This window comes from Triticum aestivum, chromosome 3D (genome assembly GCF_018294505.1).
Source record: "Triticum aestivum cultivar Chinese Spring chromosome 3D, IWGSC CS RefSeq v2.1, whole genome shotgun sequence".
NCBI lineage: Eukaryota > Viridiplantae > Streptophyta > Magnoliopsida > Poales > Poaceae > Triticum > Triticum aestivum.
The window spans coordinates 404,920,819-404,933,795 of record NC_057802.1 but is presented as its reverse complement, the minus strand read 5'-3'; the positions used below and the strand labels follow the sequence as shown (position 1 = coordinate 404,933,795).

General features: G+C 41.6%; 1 protein-coding gene across 3 annotated transcripts; it reads left to right on the top strand.

The window, feature by feature from the left end:
- The first annotated feature begins 9,492 nt into the window (after window positions 1–9,492).
- Window positions 9,493–12,547, top strand: LOC123074760 (uncharacterized). Of its 3 annotated transcripts, XR_006436046.1 has the most exons (3): window positions 9,493–10,415; window positions 10,536–10,729; window positions 11,508–12,547. XR_006436046.1 is itself a non-coding variant. In XM_044497517.1 (2 exons), exon 1 carries the CDS (start codon window positions 9,613–9,615, stop codon window positions 10,399–10,401), a length of 789 nt encoding a protein of 262 aa, XP_044353452.1. In that variant the 5' UTR covers window positions 9,493–9,612; the 3' UTR covers window positions 10,402–10,415; window positions 10,536–10,802. The 3 variants fall into 3 exon arrangements, 2 of the variants coding, with proteins under 2 accessions (XP_044353452.1, XP_044353453.1); XM_044497517.1 differs by lacking the exon at window positions 11,508–12,547 and having other exon boundaries at window positions 10,536–10,802; XM_044497518.1 differs by lacking the exon at window positions 11,508–12,547 and having other exon boundaries at window positions 10,533–10,802.
- The last annotated feature ends 430 nt before the right edge of the window (window positions 12,548–12,977 follow it).

Here is a 12,977-nt window from a genome sequence, read left to right as displayed (position 1 = left end):
CATCGCCAAGCTTAGGCTCTTGGTTGTTCCTTTAATATTACCTTGGGGTGCCTTGGGAATCCCCAAGCTTAGGCTCTTGCCACTCCTTACTCCGTAGTCCATCAAAACTTCACCCAAAACTTGAAAACTTCATAACACCAAACTCAACAGAAAATCTTATGAGATCCGTTAGTATAAGAAAGCAAATAACCACTTAGGTACTGTTGTGAACTCATTCTAAATTCATATTGGTGTTCTATCTACTGTATTCCAACTTATCAATGGTTCATACCCTCCGATACTACTCATAGATTCATCAAAATAAGCAAACAACACATAGAAAACAGAATCTGTTTAAAACAGAACAGTCTGTAGTAATCTGGAAAGTTTCCATACCTCTGTAACTCCAAAAATTCTGAAAACTAAGGACAACGTAGACATTTTGTGTAAAAAATTCAGATCAAAAGTACGTTCCAGTGAATTTTCAAAATTCCTGGACTAAGAGCAAAAGTCTCTGTTTTTGCATAGAATCAAGTCAACTATCATTCATACTATCCCAAAGGCTTTACTTGGCACTTTATTGAAACAAAAGATATAAAACATGATTACTACAGTAGCATATTCATGTGAACACACAAAAATAGTAGGGGTAAATATTGGATTGTCTCCCAACAAGCGCTTTTCTTTAATGCCTTTCTAGCTAGGCATGATGATTTCGATGATGCTCACATAAAAGATAAGAATTAAAACATAATGGGAGCATCATGAAGCATATGACTAGCACATTTAAGTCTAACCCACTTCCTATGCATAGGGATTTTGTGAGCAAACAATTTATGGGAACAAGAATCAACTAGCATAGGAAGGCAAAACAAGCATGACTTCAAAACTTTCAACACATAGAGAGGAAACTTGATACTATTGCAATATGTAAAAGCATATGTTCCTCTCCCATAATAATTTTCAGTAGCATCATGAATGAATTCAACAATAAAACTATCACATAAAGCATTATTTTCATGATGCACAAGCATAGAATTTTTATTACTCTCCACATAAGCAAATTTCTTCTCATGGATAGTAGTGGGAGCAAACTCAACAAAATAACTATCATGTGAGGCATAATCCAATTGAAAATTAAAATCATGATGAGAAGTTTCATGGTTATCATTATTCTTTATAGCATACATGTCATCACAATAATCATCATAGATAGCAACTTTGTTCTCATAACCAATTGGAACCTCTTCCGAAACAGTGGATTCATCACTAATAAAGTCATGACCTCTCCAAATCCACTTTCATAATTATCACAATAAGATTCAACACCCTCCAAAATAGTGGGATCATTACTTCCTAAAGTTGACACTCTTCCAAACCCACTTTCATCAACATAATCATCATAAATAGGAGGCATGATATCATCATAATAAATTTGCTCATCAAACTTGGGGGACAAAAAATATCATCTTCATCAAACATAGCATCCCCAAGCTTGTGGCTTTGCATATCATTAGCATCATGGCTATTCAAGGAATTCATACTAACAACATTGCAATCATGCTCATCATACAGAGATTTTATGCCAAACATTTAATAGACTTCTGCTTTTAACACTTGAGCACAATTTTCCTTTCCATCATTTTCACGAAAGATATTAAAAAGATGAAGCATATGAGGCAACCTCAATTCTATTTTTTTGTAGTTTTCTTTTATAGACTAAACTATTGATAAAACAAGAAACTAAAAGATTCGATTACAAGATCTAAAGATATACCTTCAAGCACTCACATCCCCGGCAACGGCGCCAGAAAAGAGCTTGATGTCTACTACGCAACCTTCTTCTTGTCGACTTGTGTTGGGCCTCCAAGCGCAGAGTTTTGTAGGGCAGTAGCAAATTTCCCTCAAGTGGATGACCTAAGGTTTATCAATCCGTGGGAGGCGTAGGATGAAGATGGTCTCTCTCAAACGACCCTGCAACCAAATAACAAGGAGTCTCTTGTGTCCCCAACACACCCAATACAATGGTAAATTGTATAGGTGCACTAGTTCGATGAAGAGATGGTGATACAAGTGCAATATGGATAGTAGATATAGGTTTCCACAATCTGAAAAATATAAAAACAACAAGGTAACTGGTAACGAAAGTGAGTAAAAACGATGTTGCAATGCTTGGAAACAAGGCCTAGGGTCCATACTTTCACTAGTCAAGTTCTCTCAACAATGATAACATAATTAGATCATATAGCAATCCCTCAACGTGCAACAAAGAATCACTCCAAAGTTCCTATCGCAGAGAACATAAGATGAAATTGCTTGTAGGGTACGAAACCACCTCAAAGTTATTCTTTCTGATCAATCCATTGAGCTATTCCTATAAATGTCACAAACAGCCCTAGAGTTCGTAGTAAAATAACACTATATGACACACATCAATCAAACCCTAATGTCACCTAGTACTCCAATGTCACCACAAGTATCCGTGGATCAATTATACGATATGCATCACACAATCTCAGATTCATAATATTCAATCCAACACAAAGAACTTCAAGAGTATCCCAAGATTTCTATTGAAGAAAGGAATATGAAAACGCGCATCAATCCCTATGCATAGATTACCCCAATGTCACCACGGGAATCTGCAAGTTGATAACCAAAACATACATCAAGTGGATCAATAGAACATCCCATTGTCACCACGGATATCCCATCGCAAGACATACATCAAGTGCTCTCACATCCAAAGATTCAATCCGACATAAAAAACCTCAAAGGAAAAGATTCAATTCATCACAAGGTAGAGAGGGAGAAACACCATATGATTCAACTATAGTAACAAAGCTCGCGGTACATCAAGATCGTGCCAAATCAAGAACATGAGAGAGAGAGAGAGATCAAACACATAGCTATTGGAACATACCCTCAGCCCCGAGGGTGAACTACTCCCCCCTCGTCATGGAGAGCATTGGGATGATGAAGATGGCCACCTGTGATGGTTTCCCCCTCTGGCAGGGTGCCAGAACGGGCTCCCGATTGGGTTTTTTGTGGCTACAGAGGCTTGCGGTGGCGGAACTCCCGATCTAGGTTTATTTCTAGAGGTTTTGGGATTTATAGGAGGTGTTGGCGTCGGGGACAAGTAAAGGGGGCCCACAAGACGATGATAAGGCAGGGGCACGCCCTAGGGAGGGCTCCCTCGACCCTTGTGGTTGCCTCGGGACTCTTCTCCGATATCTTTTCGTTCTAGTATTTTTTATATTTTCCAAAAATATTCTCCGCAAATTTTCAGCTCGTTCCGAGAACTTTTATTTCTGCACAAAAAAGACACCACGGTAGTTCTGCTGAAAACAATGTTAGTCCAGGTTAGTTCTAATCAAATCATGCCAAAATCATATAAAATTATTGTAAACATGGCATGAATACTTCATAAATTATAGATACGTTGGAGACGTATCATGTGCCATCAAACGTCACAACGTAACTCGGTGTTCATAAAGATGCTCTACAGGTATCTCTGAAGGTGTTTGTTGGGTTGGCATGGATCGAGGCTGGGATTTGTCACTCCGTATGATGGAGAGGTATCTCTGGGCCCTCTCGGTAATACATCATCACAAGAAGCTTGCAAGAAAAGTGACTAAGGAGTTAGTTATAGGATGATGTTTTATGGAACGAGTAGAGAGACTTACCAGTAACGAGATTGAACTAGGTATGGAGATACCGATCGAATCTCGGACAAGTAACATACCGACGGACAAAAGGAACTACATATGTTGTCATAAAGGTTCGACCGATAAAGATCTTCGTAGAATATGTAGGAACCAATATGGGCATCCAGGTCCTGCTATTGGCTATTGACCGGAGAAGCATCTCGGTCATGTCTACATCATTCTCGAACCCGTAGGGTCCGCATGCTTAATGTTCATTGATGATATAGTATTATATGAGGTATGTATGTTGGTTACCGAGTTGTTTGGAGTCCTGGATGAGATCATGGACATGACGAGGAGCTCCGGAATAGTCCGGAGGTAAAAATTGATATATGGGATAATAGTGTTTGGTCCCCGAAAGGGGTTTGGGATGTTTCCCGAAATGTTCGGGTACAAGAACACTTTATTTGGGCCAAGGGGTAAAGCCCACAGGGCTTTAGGAAGGTGCAAAAAGGTAGTTTTGTGGAGGCCAAGGGGCCAGACGCCAGGGACCCTGGTGTCTGGTCCTGGAGTCCGAGAAGGACTCTTTCCTTGCGGGCTAAACCGACTTTGAGGAGGCTCTTTCTCCAAGAAACGACCCCATGGCTCAACGTATTAATAGAGGGGCAGGGCTAGCACCCGGAACACATCAAGATTCACCAAGCCGTATGCCGGCAACCCCGACCCCTCTAGTTTATCCTCCTTCATAGTTTATGTTGTGCTTGGCGAAGCCCTGCGGAGATTGTTTTTCACCACCACCATCACCACGCCTTCGTGTTGCCGGGACTCATCTACTACTTCACCCCTCTTCCTGGATCAAGAAGGCGAGGACGTCATCGAGCTGAACGTGTGCTGAACGCGGAGGTGCCGTATGTTCGGTACTTGATCAGGACGGATCGTGAAGGTGTACGAATACATCAACCGCGTTGATAAATGCTTTCGCTTAGCAATCTTCAAGGGTATGAAGATGTTCTCCCCCTCTAGTAGCTATGCATCTCCATGGATAGATCTTGCGTGTGCGTAGAATTTTTTTGTTTTCCATGCAACATTCCGCAACAAAATTATATTCATCTCTGTTTTAAGCTCTGAGCTCTGGCACCTCTGCAAATCGATGCTTCCCTTTGCGAAGGGACTATCTATTTACTTTTATTTTATTTCACTTTTACTATTGAGTCATCACCTTCTCACTCGAGCACTAGTTGGAGAGCACTATTATCATTTTTATGCATTGAGTATAGTTAATATTTGGGTATGACTTGACTGGGTCTCTCCTACCATGAATTATAGTATTTAGTTGCTACTTGAACTTCAGAGGTGCTCTGCAGTTATGTTTTGCGGTCTCAGAAAGGGCTAGCGAGATACCATGTTATCATATTTTATGATGATTGTTTTGACAAAGTGTTGGCATCTGAGATATCTTATTATTGCTCGCTAGTTGGTTATGTTATTGACATAAGTAAATGTGAGACCTAAGTGTTATCATTTATATGGTTAGTTCATAATACTTGCTGAAAACTTGAGCATTACTTAAGCATATATACAACAACAAGAACAAAAAGAGTTTGTAAAAGTCTTTCTTTATCATTTTCAATTTGTCAAATGAATTGCTTGAGGACAAGCAATGAGTTACGCTTGGGGAGTTGATACGTCTCCGTCGTATCTACTTTTCCAAACACTTTTGCTCTTGGTTTGGACTCTAATTTGCATGATTTGAATGGAACTAACCCGGATTGACGTTGTTTTCAGCAGAACTGCCATGGTGTTATTTTTGTGCAGAAATAGAAGTTCTCGGATTGAGCTGAAAGTTTATGGAGAATTTCAGAATATATCAAAAATACTGACGAAGAGAAATACCAGAGGGGGCCACTAGGGCGCCACAAGCCCAGGGGCACGGCTGGCAGGCTTGCGGGCCCCTGGAAGCTCCCGCAACCCTAACTCCAACCCCATAAGTTCCTATTCATCCAGAAAAAAATCAGAGAGAAAGAATCATCACATTTTATGATACAGAGCCGCCGCCAACTTCCGTTCTTCATCGGGAGGGTCGATCTGGAGTCCATTCTGGGCTCCGGAGAGGGGGATTCGACGTCGTCGTCATCATCAACCATCCTCCATCTCCAATTTCATGATGCTCACCGCTGGGAGTGAGTAATTCCTTTGTAGGCTTGCTGGACGGTGATGAGTTGGATGAGATTTATCATGTAATCGAGTTAGCTTTGTTAGAGCTTGATCCCTAGTATTCACTATGTTCTGAGATTTATGTTGCTATGACTTTACTATGCTTAATGCTTGTTACTAGGGCCCCAATGCCATGATTTCAGATCTGAACCCTTTATGTTTTCACGAATATATTTGTGTTCTTGATCCTATCTTGCAAGTTATACGCACCTATTACGTGTTATGATCCGCAATACCCCAAGGTGACAATAATTGGGATTCTTTCCGGTGATTACTGTAGTTTGAGGAGTTCATGTATTCACTAAGTGCTAATGCTTTGTTTCAGCTCTCTATTAAAAAGAGACCTTAATATCAATTAGATTTCCTTATGGACCCCGCTGCCACGGGAGGGTAGGACAAAAGATGTCATGCAAGTTCTTATTATAAGCACGTATGACTATATATGGAATACATGCCTATATTACATTGATGAATTGGAGCTAGTTCTGTGTCACTCTAGGTTATAGCTGTTACATGATGAATGTCATCCAACATAATTATCCATCACCGATCCAATGCCTACGCTTTTCACATATTGATCTTGCTAAGTTACTATTTTTGTTGTTGCTGTTGTCACAATTACTATAAAAATTGCTACTATTATTGTTACCGTTACTATTGCTATTGTTACCACTGCTATCAAACTATCATACTACTGTGCTACTGATCACCTTGCTGCAGATATTTAGTTCTCCAGGTGTGGTAGAATTGACAACTCAACTGCTAATACTTGCAAATATTCTTTGGCTCCCTTTGTGTCGAATCAATAAATTTGGATTTTGGATTGAATACTCTACCCTAAAAAACTGTTGTGATCCCTTATACTTGTGGGTTATCAATTACCCTTGGTTTCCATTAGGACCCCACTGCCATGGGAGGGTGGGACAAAAGATGGCATGCAAGTTCTTACCGCAAGCACGTATGACTATACACGGAATACATGCCTACATATGATTGATGAATTGGAGCTGTTATGTATCGCTCTAAGTTGTGATTGTGCATAATGAATTTCATCCAAATATCTATCGCTACTCCATGCCTACACTATTATAATATTGCTTTTGCTCAAGTTACTATTATTGTTGTCGTTCCAATTGCTACAAAACTGCTATTTTTACTGTTACTACTGCTTCTAATATTTCCACTTCTATCAAATTACTGTGCTACTAATAAATTGCTGCAAGGAAGAGACTTCTCAGGCGTGGTTGAATTGACAACTCATCTGCTAAGGCTTATAAATATTCTTTGACTCCCCTTGTGTCGAATCAATAAATTTGGGTAGAATACTACCCTCAAAGACTGTTGCGATCCCATACTTGTGGGTCATCAGGTAGTAAGTATGATGAAGAAGCCTCCGACAGGACTCCAAAATAAGCCTCCAAATTGGATCTTCGTGAAACAGGAACTTGCGGTGGCGAAAAAAATCGAATAAAAATATCTCGGAGGGTTTTGGTATTTATAGGAATTTATGGCAGTGGAATGGACGAAAGGCGGTGGAGGTGGGCCTCACATGGACTAGGGGCGTGCCCTACCCCCTGGACGCATCAGGTGGCAGTGTGGCGCCACCTTGCCTCCTTTTGCGCTCCTCTGAAGCTTCTTAGGTCCTTCGTTGCCTGAAAAAATCGTATTAAATCGCATGGTATTTTGACCTCCATATATATATATATATATATGGATTTTTAATAAACCAAAAACATTCGGAGAAACGGAAACTGATATTGGACACTAGATTAATAGGTTAGTCCAAAAAAATGCTATAAAAAGTATTCATAGGTGATAATATAATAGCACAAAACAGTAAAAAATTATAGATATGTTTACCCTTCCAGAATTTGACTTCCTTTCCTTCACTCATCAAACCAAATCCCTCGTTAATTCGTAAATAAATGTTGAGACTGTTCACATACGAGGAACGAAACACAAGTAAGGATACATGCACCCTCTCTAACTTCCTTTTGTTTACTTTCCTTTTTAGATTCAAATTCATTGTTAAGTTGCTCAAAACAATGAACAACTTCACTTGATACTCCAAACCAAGAGAGGGTGTTGCTCCAGATACCCCCCCTCCCGCCAACGGCTCGCATGCAATCCAACATGCATTAAATCGTGTTTTGCATATGAATGGACCACACGTCAGCCAGATGCATAAATATATCTCACGGGCTGGTGGTCCCCTTAAGATTAAAATTTTCCTTTGGCAGGCTACTAGAGGTAGGCTTCCGACTGCTGATCAAATTCGTAAACGTAGCGGCCCTGGTTCGAAATTTTGTGCTTTATGTGGTGCTCATAAGAATACCGATTAGATTCTCTCCAATTGTGCCCTAGCTAACTTGCTATGGAGTTGCACCTAATCGTGGTTGGGTGTTAACTGGGCATCTACCTCATTTGTTGGTCTTATTGATCTTGCTAAATCCTTGTCCTGGCAGATGAGTAGGATTTTCTGGTTTGGTTTGTGGTTTTTGGGTCCTTTGGACAGCTAGGAACAAGTTCTCCGTTGAGAATATTTTTTCTAACAAACCTGTTGATTGTCTTTTCAAACTTCTCGCCATTTTACAACAGTGGAAGCCTCTGGTTAAATCTAGTGATAGGGAGGTGAAGGACATCCTGACCTCTCGTGAGCGAGCTACGACGTCTGATATCATCAACCGAGATCGGGTCTCCTAGCTGTCCCGAATTTATCTTGTTCTAGTCCTTGTTGTTAGTTTTTTGTCGGTGGGTTGCTGACCTGCGTGCCATCGTTTGCTGTTAAGGCTGTAATTCTGCTGCATATGCAAATGTTTGGACTTGCTTATGTCTCATTTGTATTTGATCTTGCCATGTGGCTTTATTTATATAGTCGGGCTCTAACCTTCTCTCTACAAAAATGGACCACGCTTCAAAAGAAGGTGAGGAGAGCATTCACGTGGAGGAGGGTGGCTGCAATTTAGGCATGTTTCTACCCAAAATAGCCGTTAGCCTAGTGACAAAAAAAATTAGCAGTTAGCCCATTCACAAAAAAATATAGCCGTTAGTGATGTTGCCCTCCTCTAATTTTGGATTGTAGTAACTGCTAGGCGATCGCCGCGGAGTCGGGGTGGGCCCATCTAGTGGGGCCCTATGAGAGCGACGACACGTGCATTTATAATGAATTCAAGCTCATACCTCGTGTTGTGACCGAAAAATTACATCGCGCTTACAAGAAAGTATTGACACCCTATTTGTTCTTGTACCGTGATTCTAAACTAGTCACCGATGTTGCACTCACGCACACGGTACGTTGCACTGGAAATATACTAGTAGGTCACAAAACATTTAACGAGCACCGGCGATACTCATTATGATTAGGAATACCTACAGGCTATCGCTTGCAATGCACACCATCTGCCCAGCTTCGGTCAATTGGCCTCTCGTCTGGTCTCTTCGTTTAGTCTTCGTCCTGTCACAGCCTCTCGGGTCGTTCGCAAAACGCCACGGACGTTTCCCCACCACCAGCATGCGCTCGCCGACCGTTGGGCGCCACACCTCTGGTGACCCCGCTGCTCAGCCACGCGTGGCATCCCGAGCCGCGTATCCCGATAAATACCTCGATTCGTTCAAATCAATGGGCAAACCAACCCCCTCTGCGCCTCCCACTCTTTCCCTCCCCTTTCGGCAAAAACCCCAACGCCGAGCAGAGCCGTCCCCCTTCCCCACCCAACCACGGCCCCGTCCCGTACCCAACCCCAGCGAAAACCCTAGCCGGAGCATCCACCCGATGTCTCTCGGCAGGCCCTACCGCGGCAATGCCGCCGCAGGCGGCGATGATCGACGCGCTGCGCCGCTCGGCAACCGGCGGGGCCAATCCGCCGCCGCCGGCGGCGGCGGCGCGGCGCTGCCCGGCTCCCTCGGCCTCGGGAGCTTCCCGCGGCACGACCTCCCCGCCCCACCCGACGGGCTCGACCTCAACGCCGTCGTCGCGCCGCCGGTGAGCCAAGTTGCCCCAGCCCCAGCTCGTCCTTCCCATGCCTGTGTACAAAAACTCCGAGATCGTGTCCGTACCTTGGAGACTGCATTTTCTGACGCGGATAGGATTTTAAGGGATATTCAAGGTGAAATACAACAGATGAGGGAGGAGGGGCATGAGAAAGACAGGCAAATCCGATCTATCGTTGAAGATTCAGAGAAGGAACGTCGGTCAAGGCACATTAGAATCAAGCAATTCGACCATGATAAAGAGCTGATGCGTGGCACCCTTCAGGGATACAAAGAAAAACTTAAGAAGTCTTCTGATGCATTTCTGGAGTATAAGAGGATGTGTGAAGGAAGTGGCGTGTCATCTTCGGGTGTTATGGCTGATGAGCAAAATCGTATTCTTATGATGGAGAAGCAATCATGCGTAGATAACATTACTTGGTTTCGGAAATATATGCTATCGAGGTTTGGAGAATGTGCTGATGAGATTGCAATACTGGCAACAAGGACTGCATACCTCAACAATGAACTTCAAAGGCTGAATGATTATATACAAATTCCAGATCTCAACAATGGGGGTCCTCAACTGTGAATTCTACATTGGAGGTATTTCCTAACCTCCCCAAACAGCTCATGTTTATACCCTCAATCAGTCTTTGTCTGTTGTTTATGCATTCGAGTTGAGCTTTGGTCTTAGATGTGCTGATTTTTGCTCTCTTTTAGCAGACTACAAGGGTGATGCAGGTGGCCATTGAAGCTTTTGCCATGAAGGATGGGAACTGAAGATGAGGAGGATTGCATATATTTTGGTGTTGCTGACATAACCAAGATGCCGCAACATGGTGCCTTAAGTATTATTAGTTCTGTAGCCTGTACCCGCATACCGTGCTATGTAAAGCCTATTATCAAAGACTCAAAATGTAGCCTCACCTGTTCCTTGTCTCCAGTAATGTTTATTATTCCATCTATAAGAAGGCTTTGTTTTGACTGCCATATCCAAAGTTTCTTTATTTTTGCCGTTTAACATTATCGCCAGTTGAATTTTCTAAACACACTGCTGTTTCACTCCAACCATTAACTGATATATAATATGAGATTGCGAGTCATGATTCTTTTCAATTTAGTTCTGGACTTCTAGTTGTTGAAATATATTGCCCGCCTTCCTCCATCAGTTCGGACTGATGGGGTGAACTGGTTAGGTGCATAAGCTTGCAACGAAGAGGTTCAGGGTTCAAAACCCAGTAAACACAATAAATAATTCGGGGTGTGGAGTATAATTTCCAGCCCTGCTCATATTATTTTGGCTGTTGAGTGGGCCTGTGTCTCAAGTCCGAAGAGTAGCAAGATGTTGTCCAGCCCTCTCCCATAGTTCGGACATTTGGATGAGTCGGCTGGAGCATGAATTCAATATGGTATCCCAGTTAAGAGGTCTTGAATTCAATATGCTCTTCTGGCTTACTCCGTATAAGATTGATTGTAATACTTTCGAGGAATAAGTGGTATGATGATGATGGCACGTGCTCATATTATTTTGGCTGTTGAGTGGGCCTGTGTCTGAAGTCCGAAGAGTAGCAAGATGTTTAGCTTCCAGAACCTGTGAATGTTAGGCTTGAAATTTATTTACCATTCGCAGCTGATTGGTCATTGTGTAATATCTATTGTTTTTTGAGGTGCTGACAAGTTATTTATTTTGACCAGAGATGATTTTGGACTGAATGGAGGCTTTGACAAATTATCGTCATTTGAATGGGTATATCTGATGTAGATTACTCCAGTCCTCCCAAGAAAAGATTGAAGCACAGCAGTTCAAATGGGAATGATCGTTATGAAGGGAAACAAGAAACACTAAGAGACTTCTCCTTTTCTTTTGATATTTGTGAGTAAGTTACACTGGCTTGTGGAGTGGTAGATGTTTTTCTCATAACTTCACGCAGTTAGTTGATTGTGTTTATTTTTGTTCTTAAAAGGCTGAGCAAGTTCAATCTTCAAGTGATGTTTGGATTTGAGGAAAATGATATGAGTAGACTTACATAAAAAGTGGACCCTGACTCTTTAGATGGTAGCAGTGATCCGCAAAGAGGTCTTTCAGGCATGGTCACATATTCCTAGAGATAATGAAGTAAGGAACAAGCACAGGATGTTTTGCACTTTGAAGCCTACTCGTTTGACAAGGCAGGGAATAGTAAAGAACAGAAGGAGTCTGATTTTAAGTATTAGTGCTGTATACTGGATGTGTTTTTTAAAATGCACATCCTACAAACTTAATTAAAAGGTACTCATGAAAGGCTAATGCTGTATCTGTATCACTCCCGAATGTGCTTTTAAAAAATGCAAGGAACACAAGCATGCACCACCTGAAATCTTCTTTCTCACCTGAAATCTTTTCTAAACACTTAGGCAAAAACATACACTGCAATCCTGCATCACCAAGGTTGTCAACAACCTCCTTTAATGGCAAACATGGGCAAGAAATGATCACTCTGCAAAACAGTGTGTTGGATTAAAATATTAGTCTGCAGATGTTTACTATGATATGCAAATCTTTCTGTCATTTTTTATTGCTGAGCTGTACATATTAATGTGTTTGGTTCTCATAGCATTACAGTGTTTTATTTGTTTGTTCATTTACACGGATCAAACGGTATATACCTAGCTTCTTTCTTCTGGTATCCTCTCATCACTTTGATGTGATTCTACTTGAATGATTCTTGCGGTGAATGGGAATTTTGGATGGATATTGGTGCAGGTAGTGAGGCCTACGACCATGCCATCATGTTTTGTCAGGTTTACAGGATACCGAGAACTCAAGTGACCAGAATGTCCTGTATTAGAAGTCGTTTCACCATATACATAATGGAACTCTAAAAAAAATCGGCAGCTCGGCTTCTGTTCATCAAATGTAAGGTTACACGGCCTATGATAGCCCTGATTGACACCTGTCTTAAGGAAAAAAAAGGGTAATATTAATAGTTATAAAACCACTTCACAGAATCAACAAATTGTTCAGTACCACAGAAAATATCAAAACATCACATGAGTTGGAAAACAGCATCGATGTGTCACTAGGATGTGGCATCAGGCCCCACATATAAGCCTCACACTTGATATTTTCCAATTTACACAATTTTGTGATTTTACAAGCTATTTTTTTTTCAACGTAAACTGGTC

What these genes read in the sequence shown, in the direction of transcription:
- LOC123074760 (XM_044497517.1), top strand. Translation starts at nt 9,613, where the DNA reads ATGTCTCTCGGCAGGCCCTACCGCGGCAATGCCGCCGCAGGCGGCGAT.